This window comes from Miniopterus natalensis, chromosome 6, assembly GCF_054644295.1.
Source record: "Miniopterus natalensis isolate mMinNat1 chromosome 6, mMinNat1.hap1, whole genome shotgun sequence".
Lineage (NCBI taxonomy): Eukaryota > Metazoa > Chordata > Mammalia > Chiroptera > Miniopteridae > Miniopterus > Miniopterus natalensis.
The window spans coordinates 37,368,305-37,387,424 of NC_142086.1; the positions used below are offsets into that span (position 1 = coordinate 37,368,305).

General features: G+C 51.0%; 1 protein-coding gene across 6 annotated transcripts in view; it reads left to right on the forward strand.

The window, feature by feature from the left end:
- Window positions 1–19,120, forward strand: part of BOC (BOC cell adhesion associated, oncogene regulated) — a 69,406-nt gene that overhangs the window by 47,382 nt on the left and 2,904 nt on the right. For 4 of the 6 annotated variants that reach the window (XM_087818164.1, XM_087818166.1, XM_016200221.2 and 1 more), the window contains 12 exons: window positions 3,955–4,101; window positions 5,788–5,931; window positions 7,388–7,681; window positions 8,038–8,310; window positions 9,398–9,705; window positions 12,907–13,066; window positions 13,460–13,570; window positions 14,056–14,262; window positions 14,586–14,767; window positions 15,394–15,499; window positions 15,836–15,958; window positions 18,257–18,475. In XM_087818164.1, coding sequence (XP_087674290.1) covers window positions 3,955–4,101; window positions 5,788–5,931; window positions 7,388–7,681; window positions 8,038–8,310; window positions 9,398–9,705; window positions 12,907–13,066; window positions 13,460–13,570; window positions 14,056–14,262; window positions 14,586–14,767; window positions 15,394–15,499; window positions 15,836–15,958; window positions 18,257–18,475 — 2,274 coding nt within the window. Of the gene's footprint in view, window positions 1–3,954; window positions 4,102–5,787; window positions 5,932–7,387; window positions 7,682–8,037; window positions 8,311–9,397; window positions 9,706–12,903; window positions 13,067–13,459; window positions 13,571–14,055; window positions 14,263–14,585; window positions 14,768–15,393; window positions 15,500–15,835; window positions 15,959–18,256; window positions 18,476–19,120 lie in introns of all 6 variants that reach the window. The other 2 variants (XM_087818167.1, XM_016200220.2) reach the window with 1 other exon arrangement.

Consider the following 19,120-nt stretch of genomic DNA (forward strand, 5'->3'; position numbering starts at 1 on the left):
CATGTTCCCTTAAGACACTGAGCACTTAGAAGGCAGGGGAGTGAGCAGGGTTCTGTCTGGAACCTAAATTAACATGGGCTTTCTCAGGAAGCACAGAGTTCTGTGGAAAGTAAGGAAAATCAGTAAACTCCCAGATGGCTCCAGTGACCAGGGCTTCTGACGTGCTGAGAGCTGAGAAACAAGAGTGGGCCTATTGGCATTTGATTAATGCAGACAAGTTACTAAAATAGCTGGAAGAATACACAAAGAGGATGCAAAAGCGGGATCTGAGGGAAGGTAAAAGGATTAAAGCTGCAAAAACATTCCGTTAATGGATTTCTCAAGCACACCAGCCAACAGGCAAGGACAGGTGTCCTGTCAAACCATTTCCCTGTGAAACCTGATCCATCCTTCTGACTCAGGGCCTGCTCACCTCATTTATAACTGAAGGGCCTGCCCCTAATTCCCAGTGAGGCTCCCTGAGCAGCCCAGAGACTGGCCAGGAAACCAGCTCTGCAGACAAAGGGGCCTAGGAACAGGCTGCTTTCCTTCACGTGCAGCCAACTGGATCTCTCTGCATCAGCCTCGCCTGGCAGCTGATGAGGCTGACATTGTTCCTGAAGCTTCCATCCATCCCTGTCCTCCTTCCTGCCCAAAAAACACTAGAAGAGGGGTTCTCTGATTTTTGAATCGGTCATCACTTCATTACTTTCCCTTTGATCCCTTAGTGAAACTCAACTCTTGCTCCAGCAGCCAAATTGGGAGTTTGTCTAGTGAAGCAACAGCTAAGGCTTAAGTTTAGGAGGCGCAAGGGGAGGACAGGGCCAAGGGCTAAACTTCTGCTTATTTGTTTTGAAGCTGGGAAGGCTTGCCTGCTGGTTGGCCCTCATGGGGAGCTGGGTGCCCAGCTGGGGTGTCCTCAGCCCTGCCTGCATGGGTTGTTGTGCACATGTTGGCATCAGAACAGAGGGGCTGTCTGGCCACATGGCTGACCGGTGCCCAGTGTTGTGCTCCCCTCCCCGCACAGCCTTCTGTCTCCAGCCCAGCAGTTGTCAGAGGGTGCAGAAGGAGCCAAGAGGGACTTAAGGGGGGCATGGTGTTTCTAGGGCTGGGTGGGTGGGGTGGATGCGTGGAGGAGTACAGCTCCCTGCCTGGATAAGCCTGCAATTACAATGGGGCAGGAGCCCAAGGCCATTAAGATGGAGATGGCATTCTGGTGCCAAACTCCTTTCAGTTGCTCACATCTTTCTTGCAAAATGATCTGTTAGGTTTAAATATATTCTTGCTCGAGGCAGATTTCCTTGGAATGAGGTAAAGAGAAGGGGGAGGGTAGAAAAAACTCAAAAACTCCTAGTGGAGTATTTTTAGATTTATTAGACCATTGAAGAGAGTGCTTCTCAGTGACAGAGGAATTTTCCAGATGCCCCTAAGCTCACAATGCTCACAGCTCACTTTGTGGGGTGCCTTCTGGCTTGGCAGGTACATATGCACTGTGCTGAGAAGGATTAGCCCTGGGCACTGTTGAAGTGCATTGCTTCGGAAAGCGGTTAGCAACGTTTACCTAAAACACACTGAGCATAGGCGATCTACCCTTTCCCATAGTCCATAGCTTCCTCCTCCGAGAGAAAACACATCTGACGTCTTGGCTGAGCAGCTCACCCGGTTCTGGGCTGTGTAGCTTGTGGGACCCAGTGAAAAATGAAATGTGGTGTCCTTTATTCAAACATTATTAAGAACTTCAAGATGGTGACAGCAGAGCATTACACTAGGGATTAGCCCCTTCCAAGCCCAGGGCCCTGTGCAACTGGACAGGTTGCATACCCATGAAGCTGGCCTTGGGCTTAGCCTTCCCGTGTACTCAAGGATTCACAGAGCATTGGCTGTATCCTGAACACTGCAGTGGGTTTTGGGGTTGGTGGTGTGGAGTACAGAACAGACTTCCCACTAAGAATTTACACTTTAGTTAGGGTCAGATAGCATGCACACACAATTAAATGATGATGAAATAATTCTGTAAAAGCCCAGAAGGCCCTAAACTAATATGGGCTTTATCAGAAAGCACAAAGTTCTGTGGCCAGGAAGGAAGCTCACCCACTCAAAGGAAGGAATCCATGAATCCCACCTTGATCCACAGGCATCACTAGGTCAGCCTGGAGAGTGAAATGGAGCAATAGAGATGAATTAGGCAGTCTGTCATTGTTTTGGCCACACCAATCCATGAACAGCATGTATGTCTTCACATTTACTGGACCTATTTTACCTCTTTCCTGTGATCCCAGAAGTTACCTCTCAAGGAACATTCTATTTTTAAAATAGCCACACTTGGATAAAAGGCTCATAGAAAATTTGCTGTGCTAGGCTCTTCTCTTTGAGCTCACAATGTAGACCAACTCGATTAGGAAATTTGAGTTCACAGGCAACATAAGTGGGCTTCTTGTACCTGATGGAGGGGCCAGCTCCAAAACAGTCATTTACTCAATCATTCAGCATCTACTGGACATCTGCTTGGGCCAGGCCTGGGTTAGGTTCAGAAAACATATGTATGAAGAAGACTTAGTCCCTGCCCCTAAATGATCCACAATCTGATATAGTAATTAAAGGGACAGTGATCCTTTCACAGAAACAAAAGGGCTCTCCTGCCCTTCTGGAAAGTTCCATTAAGTGGGAACCTTCTGAGCTCACTAAATGCCTCAATCACTGGACTCTCCTTTGGTGACTGTAGCTTGTTTTTAGTAATTATCTCCTCTGTGAGAAACCTGATTCACCCTCCCTCCCCCACTACTGTTGCCTTCTCTGGTCTTCAGTGGAAACAACACAGACAGGTGGGGTCTTGCAGTGGAGCTGTGGTGAGCTCTGATGGTATCAGTTCTCAGGAGTGGAGCAGAATGTGGTGGCAGAATGTGGTGTCATCAGCATTCAGTGAGGGTGCCTCTAGGGCCTTTTCTAAGTACCATTATAAAGAGAATATCTGGGTAAACATTTTCATCTCTCTTATCGTACTCTCCATTTGTTTTATTCCCTCTCTTATGTTAAATTCAGCTACAGTTCTGAAAACCAAATTTGGAGTGTGGTTTTGTTACATAAATGACCCATTCTGTTCAGCAATATCAGTGATTCAGCTCCTACAAAGACAGTTTTGTAGTTTGGACTATTGGATTGCGTGGGAAGCATCCGGCTCTTGTTCCAGCTAGATCTCCATCCTCTCTGTTTAGATCTCAGTCTTCTTGCCACTGTGCCAAGCCAGGAGACACGGCCACTATGCTGTCAGGGACTGCAGCCTGGTGTCGGGACCCTCAGCTCCCCCATATTCCCCTGCCAGTAAGCCACACCAGGGAGATCCTTCTTTGCCTTAGAAAACCCTTAGGGCATCCACAGCTCCCCACCCCAGCCCTGAGTTGTAGAGTATATATCCTGGGTACCAGGAACCACCTCTGGTTACAACCATGTTGGTCACTGAGCAAAATCTTGGGCCTGTCACTTTTCACCGTGGATGTCTGAGAAGAACCAGGTAAGGCTGTTCTTGATTGAACTAGAGAAGACATAAGCATTCTCTTTTATTGCTCCCTTCTGTCTCCATTAGCTGAGCTCTCCATTAGCTGAGCATTTGTGCCTTGACCCTGACTGGGTTTAGTAGGACCAATGGGCCTGATCAACTTGCCCCCATGTCTGTGTAACAAAAGAGGCTGGTCTGCATCACAGGCACCTCCTGATGGAATTATCTACGTCCATCCCCAACCTGCAGCTTATACATACCAAGTTGCACTCCTATACAGTGACAAGGGCCACACATTCCATTCTTTAAACTCCCATAGACAACAAAAGGCTAGAGGAAGGGCTCGGAGATCCCTCAGAAAGCTCCAGTGTGAGGTTTGGCAGCTGTTTTTTATGACTAAAGGCACCCAGACACAAGCCACCCTGAAACATTGCATGTCTCCTCCATGAAAGTCTAACCAGCACCTTCCCTTCTCTCCACAGATCTCCAGGACTTCAAGTTAGACGTGCAACATGTGATTGAAGTAGATGAGGGGAACACAGCAGTCATTGCCTGCCACCTTCCTGAGAGCCACCCAAAAGCCCAGGTCCGGTACAGTGTCAAACAAGAGTGGCTGGAGGCATCCAGAGGTAAGCAAGCAGGAGCCCAGAGGCCAAGGCCAGGTGGGGAAGCTGGCCACTCCTGAGCACTGCCTCCCAACCCCCATCAACACCCAACACCCTCTCCTCATGCTGGCCAACTGTCTTCAACCTTGATATTTAGGGATTGGCTTTTATTACGGAGATCTTCTGCCCTATTGTGAGAAATTTCTTTGTCTTTGAGGCCCTGGAAGATGTTGCTGAGCTCCCGCCATTTGATCAGGGATGTCAGCACAGGGTTCCAGATTTCCTCCCAGTGTGAGCTCCCGGCCACCAGGCAAACACAGAAAGGCTGCCCAACAGACCCAGCCATTCCTGCAGCTGCAGGGTGGGAGGTGGAGCTCTTCCCCACACAACAGAGCAATCTTCTTAGTGGGTCTGAGTTTTTCCCTCTCCCCATTTTCCTGGTAATGCAGCCATCTCAGAGGAGGCCAAGCTTTGAGCCACAGAATGCCAGTGGGGAGACAGGATGTTTCAGCCACAACTGACCCTGTATCCAAGGCCAAGCAGACTCTGCTGACTGCACACCACAGCTCAAAATGGATACCTTTTAAAATATCCTATAAGTTTTAAAATATTTTTATTAACTTTTTGGTTATGAAAGAAGTATATGTTCACTATAGAAAATATAGAAAACAATTTTTTTGAAAGGGTAAAAGCCCTAATCCTGCTCCTCAGAAATACCTGGAGACCAAGAGAAGAGCATTGATCTCTACCATCCCCAGCAGGAGGCCTGCCAAGCCCACAAAGGTCAAGGGCTTCTCCCCATTCTGTCTGACATCTCCCTAAGTAGCTCACACCCATGGGGCAGGCCCACACCAGGCTCAGTGAGCCCAGGGTACAGGGACACCATGACTCCCAGGGCAGGCCACCAGAGAGCTCGGAGCTGAGGGCCAGTGATCCACCTGCCAGGATCAACTCCATTCAGTCACTGGTGTGCCCAGCAGCGTGAGTCTATCTCCTGCTGAAAGAGGCTGAACACAGCCTGGGGCCCCACCCCCAGGCACCCCTGTCCCAGAAGCAGACCCGGCCTGGTAGGCCCCAGACACAGAGGGAAGGGCTTTAGTGGTATTCATGGAAAGTGTCGTGGTTGGGAGTCAGAATATTTTTGCCAGGTTGCAGAAACTCAGTAGTGAGGTGGCTCAAAGCTGTGCTGTGCCAGAGACAGATGGGAAGGCCTAAAGTCTCCCTCCCTCCTGTGGACTTGTGGGAATGGCCATCCCATCTCCCATGTCCACAGCAAGGCCCTCAACTCTAACAGTGGCTGAGGCAGCACACGGGCGATTTTAGAAACAAGGAAACAAAATCTGTGAGGCTATTACCTTGGCCAAGATCACACGGTTAGTACAGGCAGGTCCAAAGCTTGAGTCCAGGTCTGGCCGATGCCAAATCCTGCTGCCTTTCACCCTAGCCCAGCTCTTCCACAAACCTGTGTACTAATCTGGGGGAAGGTAGCCAGCTAGTTAGCCAGCGCTTTAGTTGTTTCACTTCCTGGCACTGTGTCCCACCGGTGCGAGGTTTTATGGGGAGAAGAGCATTTCCCACGTGGGCTGGTTAAGACTCAGGTGCACAGCTCCCAGCTCCTGCTCCCCGCCACCCCGCCTTTGGGGGAGCTGTTGGGTATAGTATTTTAGGCCCAAACTCACCCCATGCTCCCTTCCCCTGTTCTTTCCTCAGGTAACTACCTGATCATGCCATCGGGGAACCTGCAGATAGTGAACGCCAGCCAGGAGGACGAGGGGATGTACAAGTGCGCCGCCTACAACCCGGTGACGCAGGAAGTGAAGACCTCGGGCTCCAGTGACAGGCTGCGTGTGCGCCGTAAGGACCGGGTCTCCCAGGTGCAGGGAGGGGCCTGGGGTGCCACAGTCCGGGCTCCAGCTTTGTGCTTCCCGAGGTGGGCATGAGTGTTGTGGGGCTCCAGCTCGTGAGGCACCCAGGACTCAGCCGGGGTGCAGGTGCCTCCCCCAGCCCAAACGCCAGGCTCTCACAGCCCATGGCCCTCTCGGGCTTGGCTCCGGGGGGGGGCGGGAGAGGCTGCGCCTCCTGATCACTCACATCAGAGCACTGTGCAGACACCCCCTTACTCCTGCCTGTTCAGAGCTTGATTGCCTGTGTAGCTTTCAGAGGATGGGGATCAGTTGGGATATGTGGGCTGGGGTGGGACAGTCTGGCGCTCAGCAGCTGAGGGCACATGCGTGCGAAAGATGATGGAGCCTTGGGCCCATGTTGAGGCCACCAGTCTGCACAGCTGAAGTTTCCCCAACACCTCCCACTGGTGAAAATCCATGGAGGGCCACACACTCCCGTGTATATGAAAACAGCTCCCTTTGCTGAGCACGTTCTACGTGCCAGGCTCTTTTCTAGACTCCCTGTGTATTCAGTGGAGGGACGTCTTAACGTGGAGTTAGGTTTTAGAGTCAGCACAGAGGCGGATTTAGTGTGAGGTTAATGAAGCAAAGTTTCAGTGGTACCTTACTCAACTGATGTTTGTCTGTAATTTTGTGTTCATTTTCTAGAGAGGGTCTCCCTAGCTGTATGAGTTTCAGGTCCTGTAAAACCTTATCTGTCCCTGGTTGGTACATAAAGCAAAATCGCACATGGTCAGCATGCTACTTGAAGGTCCCCGAGGAAGGAGAGCAACATGCCTTTTAATACGTTCTACCCAGTCTCTCCCCCAGTGTTGAAAAAAGGTGGCCGCTTCCTCAGCTGAGAACCTAATGAAGTTGTTGATTAGCTTTAGGAGACCTCACAATATGAGAAATGCATATATTTAAACCATAGATCCTGCTCACTGTGAGATGCTCGCACTGTGGGAGACACTTAGGTACTGAGACCCTTGAGTGGAGTTTGGGGGACACCATTGATCCTTGTATCCCATCTCTTCAGTTTTCGAGTTCACTTACTGAGTGAAAGCAGGAAAAATCACCGGCACCATTTAAGTTGTTCCTCTGCCCACCCCCTCCTCTTTGTCTCTGCCAACACACAGTTACCCATACGTATGCTTTGTCCATGATTCTACTCCACTGCTGTCCCATTTCTTATTATAAAAGCTCCTGCAGGAAGTCCTTGTTTCTCGTAAGAAAACCAAAGCCCAAGGGAATTAAGTAACTTGTCCCACTGTATGTAAATCATAAGCCCCTGAAGGCTGTTTAATTCCAAATCCACGATCTCGGGGACTACCTCCTGGGTCTGGGCCACCCAAGGTGGCACAGGAGGGATTCTCCACACTGAGCCTGGGTCCCACACACTGTCCTCCCCCTCCTTGCCTCTCCAGGCTCCACTGCCGAGGCTGCCCGCATCATCTATCCCCCGGAGGCCCAGACCATCATCGTCACGAAAGGACACAGTCTCATCCTTGAGTGTGTGGCCAGTGGGATCCCACCCCCGCGGGTCACCTGGGCCAAGGATGGGTCCAGTGTTTCGGGCTATAACAAGACGCGCTTCCTACTGAGCAACCTCCTTATCGACACCACCAGCGAGGAGGACTCGGGAACCTACCGCTGCATGGCCGACAATGGGGTCGGAGAGCCAGGGGCAGCAGTCATCCTCTACAACGTCCAGGTGTTTGGTGAGTGTCTCCAGCAAACCGTCTCCTCCTTGACCTCTTTGGCCTGCTGGGCCTTTTTGAAGCTCACAACCCCAGGCTTAGGGTCATGTGCCTTCTGAGAGGTCATGTGCCTGGTGACAGTCCTGAGAGAGGTGGGGATCCTAGGATCCCAGGCACTAGGGTAGGGGGGCCTGGCAGCCCTCTTTATGCCCTTTCCTGTTGTGGCTCTGATGAAGGAGACGTGAGACCTTTCCTTTCCTCTATCAACAGCTTCAGGGAAGGAGGTAGTTTTTTGTGACTGCAGTCCCCTCCCCAGCCTGCCTGGCCATGGACAGGGAGACTCAGCCTCTCTAACCCCTGCTCTGGTTTCCCGGCAGAGCCCCCTGAGGTCACTGTGGAGCTGTCCCAGCTGGTCATCCCATGGGGCCAGAGTGCCAAACTCACCTGTGAGGTGCGTGGGAACCCCCCGCCCTCGGTGCTGTGGTTGAGGAACGCCGTGCCCCTCACCTCCAGCCAGCGCCTCCGACTATCCCGCAGGGCCCTGCGGGTGGTCAGCGTGGGGCCTGAGGATGAAGGCGTCTACCAGTGCATGGCCGAGAACGAAGTCGGGAGTGCCCACGCTGTGGTCCAGCTGAGGACCGCCAGGCCAGGTGAGTGCAGCACAGGGACTGGAGGAGCTGAATATTCAGAGCCCTTCTCGCAAATGAAATCCAAAATAGAACCCTAATATTTAAAGCAAATAAAAGTGGCTTTTAGTTGGAAGTTTAAATTTATATTAACTTATTAAAAAGTCAGAAGTGCAGATTTTCACTAGTGAAAATGACCTATTTAACTGTTGTATTATAATTTAAAAACACCTTTTAACTATTTTGTAGAATCTGTGGATTCATAGGGTTCCCTGGAACCCAGTCTGACAACCACTGCTGTAGCGTAAAGGAAAGCAAGTGTGTCTTTAGCTTGATTCATTTCAACTGACACCTATAGTGACTGAGCAGTCACTGTGTGTTCAGCATGGGGCTGGGTAACCTGGGGAATGCAGAGTAACATAACACAGAACTCAGCCTCAAGAATTTTTTCATGGAGGAGAAAATTTACCAAGGAAAGAATTTGAGAAAAAAATACAATGACAGATGATGAAATTCTGAATCAACATCATTGATACCAACCTCCCGTGGTGCAGGTCGGGTAGAGGGAAAGCAAGTGTTGGCAGAGTCTGGACGCTTCCTGAAGGGAGTGTTGCCGTTCCTGGCTTCTCGGATTCTCGGGGGCATTTACAGTTGGCTTTACATCTCACATTTCCAGGTCAGTGCAGCGGAGAAGGAAAAGGCCCAGTTGTGCCTTGGGCCCCCCCATTCGTAGTGTTAGACATGAGAAAGAGGGTGCAGGGTGCCTGCATCTCAGGAGCAAATCGAAATGGTTCACTTGAGACTAGGCTAGCATACGGGCTCAGGAACACAAGCAGGTTGCAGAGATGCTTGCCTGCCACACCTGGGCCATGGCAAGAAGCTGGGACATGGGGCAGCACACTGCCTTTCCCTACTGCAGGGCAGGGGCATGACCCCCTCTTCTCACAGAGCCTGCTGAGTGGACTGATGGTCATGTCAGGGCCTGAGCTGAGGGCTCTTCCTGCCCCAGCAGGTCTTTTCTCTGACTTTTCTCTCCCCGCAACAGCTCAGCAGGTGGTCAGGGGGACTAACACCCTCTCCCCTCCCTCCTCTTTCCTGCTCGGTCCTCCAGGCACAACCCTGAGGCCATGGCGGGATGCTAAGCTGGACACTGCCACACCTCCCGTGCCACCCTCCAGACCCAGAAGCCCTGACCAGATGCTGAGAGGGCACCCAGCGCTCCCGAGGCCTCCAGCGTCAGTGCAGCCAGCGTCCTCACAGTGCCCTGGAGAGAAGGGGCAGGTGGCTCCAGCCGAGGCGCCCGTCATCCTCAGCTCACCCCGGACTTCTAAGACTGACTCTTACGAGCTCGTGTGGCGGCCTCGGCACGAGGGTGGCAGCCGGGCACCAATCCTCTACTATGAGGTGAAACACCGAAAGGTATGGTGCCTGGCGTTGTGCCCACCTCCTTTAGGCTGGGTGGAGGTCTCTGTCTGCTAGCTCTCTCCCCTTGCCCTCCTGCAGCCTGAACCCCAATCCCTGCTGCTGATCACGACCTCCCGTCTCCCCCAGTGTACTTTCCTACCACCTCCCAGGAAGAGGGTTGTGCTGGGCACTTAGGACCCTGTGAGGCCCAGGAAAAAGTCGTGTGTTTGCCTCCAGGTCTGAGCTTCATCCCCAGGCTTCCCGGAAGCTTTTAGTCCCAGAGGAGAGCTAACAGTTGCTGTTAACCATCACCCATCCTCCCTTCTTTCCTCTGTCATTTGTTGTCGATGTTTTGTTTTGTTTTTGCACCAAGCAAGCTCTGGTGGGTACATACCTGCAGGAATTCTGGCATGGTGAGCTAGCTCTAGAGCCAGGAAAACAAACATTTGTGAGCAGTATTTTCTCAAAGGCCTGTAAACACCCCTCAGTTCTCAGGACTCATCGTGGCTCGGGTTTGATTGGCACGCGTTTGAGCTGAAGCATATCGCGTTGTTCAGACCTTGACAGAGGGGAGTCTGTCCCGTTGATGTTTTGGGAGCTGTCAGGGAAAGATTCTGGCACTGACAGGGTTCGGGACAGAGTCGTGCCAGCCCACCCTCCTGGACATTTTGTCCTGTGAAGCAGGAAGGGGCCCCCAGGCTGTTATCCTTGCTCAGGGCTTCATTCTCACTTGCTATTACCCTGAAATTCCTTTTAGGAAAATGCCCTTGAAATCTATTTCTGCTCGCCCCAGGTGCAGGCTGTCTCTTTCTAAGGTCATTAGACAGTAGACAGTTATTCTCAAATGGATTTTTAAAAATCTTATTTGATAAGTAGTAATGTATTGCTAGACTTTCTTACGCATTCATAATTTTTTTGCTTATAAAGGTGCTATGTGTATTTGGAAGAAAAATTTGGAAAATATTTGAATATGGAACTAAAAGTGTTTATCAACTCCTCTTCCCCTTCCAAAAACAAACAAAAACAAGACCAGCCCTGCACGGTGAAAAGTCTGACTGTCCAGAGGCCGTTTCCCTGCTCTGGCCCCTGGCGGCCCCTCCCGTTCTGTTCTCTCCCTCCACACGCTCTGCCAGGAGACCTTGGCTCAGGACAAGTCCCCGGAGACACTGAGGTTGTCAGAAAGACACCTAGGGCAAAGCTGCCTCCTAGGTGGGGGCCAAGGCAGGGCAGTTTCTTATTAACGCTGGCCTGCTGGTCTTTTTATTGCCAGCCAGCAAAGGGGATGAATATGTTTTTAACAAAAAGCAGCATTGTTCAGCCCAGGTTACGTGGCAGGACTGGTCCTAATCCTTATTTCCCCGTGTAACCGGACACCTCCGAGACAAAGATCAGGGCAGGCCAAACGTTCACGGTCCCCGGGAGATAAGAACCAGCATGAGAGCAAGAATAATATTTTTCAGGCCAAGAGGTGGCCATGAAACTGCCTCTCCAAGAGGCAGGCTGGCAGAAGCCCTGCGTGGTGATCCGGAAATGCCAGGCTGAGACCTTATTCATTCACCCTCTCTATGTGTGTGACAGTGACTAATTACCGTTCTAGTTCTTATTTTCATTTCTGATCCCAGTGGACGTGTAAGGCCAGAGCTGGGAGGGCCAGGGAGAAGGGGCACAGGGGAAGTGAGCGGACAGTGCCCCCCTGGGCCTGGCTTCCATCAGGCCCAGCCTAGGGAGCACGGGGAGCTGTTAGGAGGGCATTGCCAAGGCAGAAATGATGCTCGTAAAGCAGTTCCTTTCTTCAGGGACTAATGCCTTCAAGATCATCACATCAGAAAGAATTTGGAAATAAAAAATTTAAAAAAACAGCGTTTGGGCTGTTTCTTCAGCCCCTTCTTTTGCTGGAGTCTGGGAAGCATTCAGCTCGTTTCCCTTTCTCACGCGGCAAAGCAGTTTCATTTCCTGGTGCATCTGCAGACCCCGGGCTACTGTGTTTGGGTTTGCAGCACCACCAGGGATTCTCAGTTTGTAAAATCTTCTCCCCCTGGAACCAACCCTGGAAGCCTGACATTAATGAGCCCAGACCATCCCTGTCCCTTGAATAGCAGGTTTTGTTCTACTTTGGAATATTCTGCTTGGAACTGAGAGCTGTCCTACCAGCTGCTTAATTCCTTCAGCAAACCCCAGCCTCAGGTTCCAGCAGGCTCAGAGATGTGTGTGGTTGGCAGTTAAGTCTTTTGTCCTGAAAGGTGGGGTGGGTGAGAACAAAAAGCCTTTCAGCATCACCTGCTGAGGAGCCTGGAGCTCCTGTATGTTTTTTTCTTTAAAGAGCTAGGAATGTGAAGCCATTAATATGGATACATAATCGTTAGAATTCATCCACAGTTTTTAAGTTCTGAGCAAGGACTGAGGTGGCAGAGACCTCACTACGTGGAGGATGTGGGGCAGTCAGGAGAGTGGCCAGGCATTTGGTGGGAGCCTACTGTACGCCCAGTCCAAAGCTCGACACGTGACATAAATCACCTAATTAATCTTTAGAATAACCTGAGAGACTTTATTTGCCTCATTTTACAAATGAAAAGCTTTGCTTATGTGATATAGCTAGTAAGAGACACAACCAGGATCAAACCCAAGATTTTCTGGCTCCCAGATTAAGACTATGAGCATGTGCTCTTGGTTTCTGCGCTCACTGGGCAGGGTGGCCTTTGGCAAATTGCTCATCCCTCCCTTGGGCTGTTTTCACGAAAGCACTTAATAGTACATTTAAAGTGCTCAGCTCCACATAGTAAACGCTCGACAATGTGGCCATTTCTACTGGTGCTGCTACTTTTATCATCATTCTCATCATCTTATTAGAATGTAAACTGAAGGAACTGCGCCTGGTTTAAATAGAGCAAGGAGAAAAAAATATGGAGGTTTTCAGAAGGACAAAGTAGGTCTTTGGAGAAATTCTCAGCAAGACCAGTCAGGCCCTTTGACCTTCCCCACTGGGTTTTCTTTGATGGGATCATTAGATGAGAGGTCAGGGAGCCTGACTTCACTGTCCCAGGACCAGAGGACCAGTCTGCACCCCGCAGCAGCACCATCCCCCAACCTGCCCATTCTCCTCCCACCCCTCCTCCTGCGGCCCTCCAGGGCTCAGGCCTGCTTCCCTTGCAAACCACAGCCCATCTACAGCTCCAGGCCAACGATGCTGGTCCTATAACCAGCCACCTTTTCCAGCAGGTCACAAACTCCTCTGATGATTGGACCATCTCTGGCATTCCTGCCAACCAGCACCGCCTGACCCTCACCAGGCTAGACCCCGGGAGCTTGTATGAAGTGGAGATGGCAGCTTTCAACTGTGCAGGCGAAGGCCAGACAGCCATGGTCACCTTCCGGACTGGTAAGGGTCGATCATTGACCCCAGCTTGGGGTTTCCATGGGCCTGAGAAAATCCTACCAGGCCCAGATGGGAAGCCTTGCTCACCTTTCCCAACTATTCACCTTCTTTCCAGCTCTTGCCTCCCTGTGGCTTGTGTGCCCAGCCTAAGGTCCCACCCCTCAGCAGGAGAGCCACCAGCCAGCCTCTAGTGTCCCTTTGTCCCCCTTTCACTCAGGGCCAAATGCAATCCCATGACACTGAGGCAGAGCTGAGAATCAGGTCACACTTTCACTACCCTGTATTATTGGCATCTCCTCATCAGACCTTCTGGCAGAAAGGACTCTGTGGAAAGGGATACCTAATAATTAATAATGTATGTCCCTCCCTTGCTGATCTCAATCCATTTCTACCCAGGACGGAGGCCCAAACCTGAAATCATGGCCAACAAGGAGCAACAGATCCAGAGAGATGACCCTGGAGCCAGCCCTCAGAGCAGCAGCCAGCCAGACCACAGCCGCCTCTCCCGTAAGCCCCCCACAGGGGTAGGAGTGATGATCGTCGTAACTAGAACCAGGTCCACTGCCCCGGGCTCATTGCTGAAGGATGAATGGGCTTTTGGGTCCAGGAATCCTTATGACATTTTCCTGGTACCTCCCCAGTTAACCACAATGAAGAAATATAGTTTGGAACTTTTCAAATAAAACACTGAAGTCCAGTACTGGGGTTGCTGACCCTGTGGGTCCAGAGGCAGTGGAGGGGAGAGCGGGTGGCCGTTGACTCCTCCATACTCTAACACTGCAGAAAGATAGCTTTCAGGGGTCTTAGCTCAAGAGCTCCTCCCTGGAGCAGGCCATCCAGGTGACCCTAGGAAGACCCAGTGCAGCCCCAGGGGTGAAGGGCTGTGGGGAGGAGCAGGCCCCAACCAGAAGAGGCCAAGTCCAGGTGCCATACAACCATCTTCTCATCTTGTCGTCTTGTTTCTTTCTTCCCTCGTGTGTGGTTCCCACCAGCCCCAGAAGCTCCAGACAGGCCCACTATCTCCATGGCCTCTGAGACATCCGTGTTTGTGACCTGGATTCCCCGTGGAAATGGTGGCTTCCCAATCCAGTCCTTTCGTGTGGAGTATAAGAAGCTGAAGAAAGTGGGGGACTGGATTCTGGCCACCAGTGCCATCCCTCCCTCCCGGCTCTCAGTGGAGATCACAGGCCTAGAGAAAGGTAGGGGCCTGGCCCCTTACCTACTGTTCCTATTCCCTTTCCCCCTCCCCCCCACCCCAATGCTGTGCCCTGGAGGTTCTCACTTCTCATGTTCCACCTGCCACTAGGCTCCTGTGAATGCTCTTAGTGGTGTTACTTCAGTCCCACAAGCCCTTCTCTCTCTCTTCCTTTCTGATGAGGGTGGGAATTCTCGTGATTCCTTCGGGATTTGGTTTTGGGGAAGGTCTGCCCAGAAGATCCCTCCAGGTCCAGGGCCTGAATGAGCTGTGAGAAAGTCGGAAGGTGTTTCCCAGCTCCTGGGCTCAGTGAGGGTCTCTCACCAGGCACCTCCTATAAGTTCCGAGTCCGGGCTCTGAACATGCTGGGGGAGAGCGAGCCCAGCGCCCCCTCCCAGCCATACGTGGTGTCAGGCTACAGCGGCCGCATCTACGAGAGGCCCGTGGCGGGCCCCTACATCACCTTCACCGACGCCGTCAACGAGACCACCATCATGCTCAAGTGGATGGTGAGTGGCCTTGCAGAGACTGCAGTGGGAGGTGGGCTGAGCCTCGTGTTGGGCGGGAAGGAACCACTCTTTTTCCCCAGCCTTTCTTCTAAGCTCCCTCCTTTAAGCGTCTGTTTCATCAGCCCTGCAGGCAGAGTCAGAGGGGACTTGACTTTCCAAAGAAATGGCAGTTTGTTTCTTGTCTCCAAAGGTTGGGGGACCTCTAGGCAGAATACAATGAGTGATCTCCACTGTATTCTCTGCAGAGCCTTGGGGATATTATCAGAAATATCTGATATTATCAGAAATATCCCCAGTGGATTTCAAATTCTAGGCTGGGGTAGCCCCGGCCAATGTGGCTCAGTTGGTAGGGCATTGTCACATGCACCAAAAGGTTGAGGATTTGATTCCTGGTCAAGGCATATGCCCAGGTTGCAGGCACCATTCTTGGTAGGAGGAGGCACCAATCAATGTTTTGCTCTCACATGGATGTTTCCCTCTCTCTCCTCCTTCCTCTCTCTCTAAAAATTGATATATATATGTATTTTTTTAATTCTAGGCTGGGGTAAAATTTCCATCCCCCAGTGGTTGTGCCCACCTGATTTCTCTGTTCCACTCTCAATGTGTTTCTCCTCCATTCCCTACAGTATATTCCAGCAAGTAACAACAACACCCCAATCCATGGCTTCTATATCTATTATCGACCCACAGACAGTGACAATGACAGTGACTACAAGAAGGATATGGTGGAAGGTGAGAAATACTTTTAGTTTCCTCTCTTGGCAAGGGGGTCTTGGTGTTGGTGAAAATATAAAACCTGGGCTGGTGTGACACACAGCATCTGTGCCCCATATCATTGGCTCTTTCATGACACACTTGAGGTCACCAAGTTCCTCACCCCACATGGTTCCTTCCCATGGTGATGGGACAACAGGAACTTGAGTGGGAATCAAGAACATTTCCTCCCCAACCTGGCTGTGTGCCATTCAGTGGCACCAGACCCAGCACACAGCCCTGAGTCTGACTGCCATTGGAGGCCAAGCAAACCAGATGCACCTCCCCATATGTGACTCTTACTCTCTTTCCCAGGGGATAGATATTGGCACTCGATCAACCACCTGCAGCCAGAGACCTCCTATGACATTAAGATGCAGTGCTTTAATGAAGGAGGGGAGAGCGAGTTCAGCAACGTGATGATCTGTGAAACCAAAGGTGAGGCTCTTCAGGTTCTCTGTTCTCCTCTTGCTCTTTTCAGCAAATAAGGGCAAATTCACTGTTTCATGTGCTTTGCTGGGTATCTCTTTCCCAGGAAGACTCCTTATTTTCCAAGTACTCCTTACTTCTGTCATTTTTAACCATTCATTTGCTTGTGCCTTATTAAACGTTTGTGGTCGTTTGTCTACTCTCAGCCACCAAAGCTCTTTTACCGTTCCTGTTGTATGTCTGCTCTCAGCCACCACAGCAAGGAACCGTATGAATCTTAACTCTATTCATTCATGTATCAGTTCATAATTTCTCTGAAAGCTCTTAATTCCGACCAGTATGACACCCATGTCCAAATTTAATACCGCAAAGGGTTAAGTATGAACAACTTGCTACATGGCAGCTACAAGGAACTTGGGAACTAACTCATACATGAACTCATGGAGTGGAACCCATTCTTAGGTTGGAAACGTTCTATAAACACTCTATTCCTATGATAACATTGGATGCTTACATTAGTTGGTTTTCTTAATTTGACTGCAACCCCATGAGACGGGAAAGGAAATGATATACCTTGACCAAGGTCATGCAGACCGCTAGCGGTAGAGCACACTTCGGACGAAGTTCGTCTAATTGCAAGCCTAGACACTCTGCATTAAAACATGTTAAACGTATTCACATGATAACTTGTTTATATTTTCACATTGGTCAAGTGGATGGATATGATCTCCATTTGTATTGCAAAGAACAAAATCAGGAGATCACCAAACCATAGAGACAGAGACAAGAAAATCCATTTTCTTCTCATTGGCAACACTCTCTGGCTTTGCACTGCTTTCTCACTCAGCAAATACAGAGCGCCTGCCATGTGCACTTCTGCGCTCTTCTGTAACAAACAGCGAAGTGAGGGGCACATACATCCACAATCAAGTCCTGTAGCAGGAGACACACAGAGTGCTCAGGGCAAAGAACAGAGTTTACAAGGGCTTCACACTGGTCTCCTGGAAGGACTGAATCTTCAGGTGGACTGAGGAGGGAGTGTCCTGGGGGACCGGATAGACCTGCAAGTATCTCCAGATGGTTGAAGTACATGGGACCTGAAGGAGAACAAGAGAGGACCCTATGGGCTGGGGTGGAGGAGGGTCATTGGTGGGTTTGTTTGTTGAGCAGGGTCACTGGTGACTATGCAGGAATGGGCTGCGGGGAGAGCACGGGGGTGTGGAGTAAAGGTAAAGAGAAGGGTCTCTTTTTCTGAGGAAGCGTGCGTTGGGCCAGGGACTGACAGCATGTTGGGGCTGGGAGAAAGTGAAAGGAGCTCAGAGTAAGCCTTGAAGTTTCTAGCTTGAGGGACCACACAGGTGATGTTGCCATTTATTGAAGTGGGGAAGGCTGGGTGAGAACCAGATCCAGTGAGAGGAACAAGGTGAAACCCCTTGGAGACCCACTGAGTCTGATTCTTCTGAGATGTTGAAATATGAGTGTTCCCTGAGAAGCAGGCCTCCTGCCTGGGGGAGGGCCATGGGGGTGGGGATGTGGCAGTCGGGAACAGATAAGAATCCATAGAGACAGTGTCCACTGAGAGGGGTCAGGAAGACCTCCAGTGTCTGAGAAGCCAGAGAGAGCAGGAAAAGAGAAATGCCAGGAGCAGCATCAGAGAGGCCGGGGGGTACATCAGAAACCTGCAGTATCAGAAAGTCAGGGGGAAGACGGCTGTCAAGAGGAGTTAACAATGTCAGATACACCTTGATAATAGCAAAAGCCCAGTGAGTAGTTCACCATCTTACCTGGACACCTTGGAATTAGCACTTCACAGTCACTGTCTGTCCCAGGGAGTCCCACCCAATACACCTATCCCCCTGCTCTGCAGCTCGGGCTCATGCCTAGTACTCCACGTCTCTCAATCTGCCAGGAGGCACAAATTCATGGGTGAATTTTTCCATTCCCGGTCCTTTTGCTGATTTCATGCATTTAAAAATATTTTCTTCCTAAAGTTCACCAGCTCTCCTTTCAGGAAATCCCCACACCACTTCCACTCAGAGGACCCAGTCTGACTCCAGTGTTTGGCTCACAAATATCTGATTGTGTTTTGCAATATAAGGTTCAGTTCTCTCAGTAATACCAAGTTTCACGTTAGATGCCAAGGTCATGCTGAGCCTGGATACCACACTCATCTATTAAAGGGTTTTGAGGCCCTGTCTTATGAGTTTGACCCCATTTCCCACAACCACGGAATCAGGATATTTGTTATTGTTGTGAAAGAAATATCAAAAAATTAGATGCTGATGTGAGTTTTGTTCACAATTACAGCTCGCAAGTCTGGTCAGCCTGGTGGACTCCCACCCCCGACTCCGGCTTCACCTCAGCCACCACCCCCTGAAACCATAGAGCGGCCAGTGGGCACGGGGGCCATGGTGGCACGCTCCAGCGACCTGCCCTACCTGATCGTCGGGGTCGTCCTGGGCTCTGTCGTCCTCCTCATCGTCGCCTTCATCCCCTTCTGCTTGTGGAGGGCCTGGTCTAAGCAGAGTGAGTGAGGGGCCCTCTTCTGCGCCAAGGGGAAGGAGCCTGGGGAGGCAAGGAGGCCTCTCCGCAGGGCGGGAGCAGAGGTGCCCTGCTTCCCAGTCACCAGAGCTCAAGCTCCTGGGACCCCCAGAGAGCCAGAGAATACCTAAAACTGAGCCCTTTCCTCCCAGCTCACGGACCATGGCAGGTGGAGGAGAGTAGGAAGAAGTCAGAGTTTGTTGTTTCTGCATCTCGGGAGCTCGGACTTAGCTGGCTCCAATTCCTTTTAGTGTCCAAAGCTGCTGCTCTGACCGCATGTTCACACTTACCTGCCTCTTCTCCAAACACTTCCTCCCTCTTCTTGGGGTCTGGGGCTGCTGTGAGCTTTCCCCCTTATCCTGAGCTAATCTCTTACCCACTAACGTCTGCCTCATGACGACACACCTAGTCCATCTTACCTCACCAAGTATTGCTCCTCCTGTTCGCTCACCATCTCCTTCTCCTGAACACCTGCCCCTACATCTCCTCACCCATATCGCCACTGGAAAAAAAAAAGTCCAGATGTTGGGCAGACAGGGTAACATAGATACTGAGGGAGGCTATTCCCGTCTCCGGGACAGCCCCAACTCCCTGCCTACCTCACGTGACCCTGTGGTCAGGAGTTTTCTG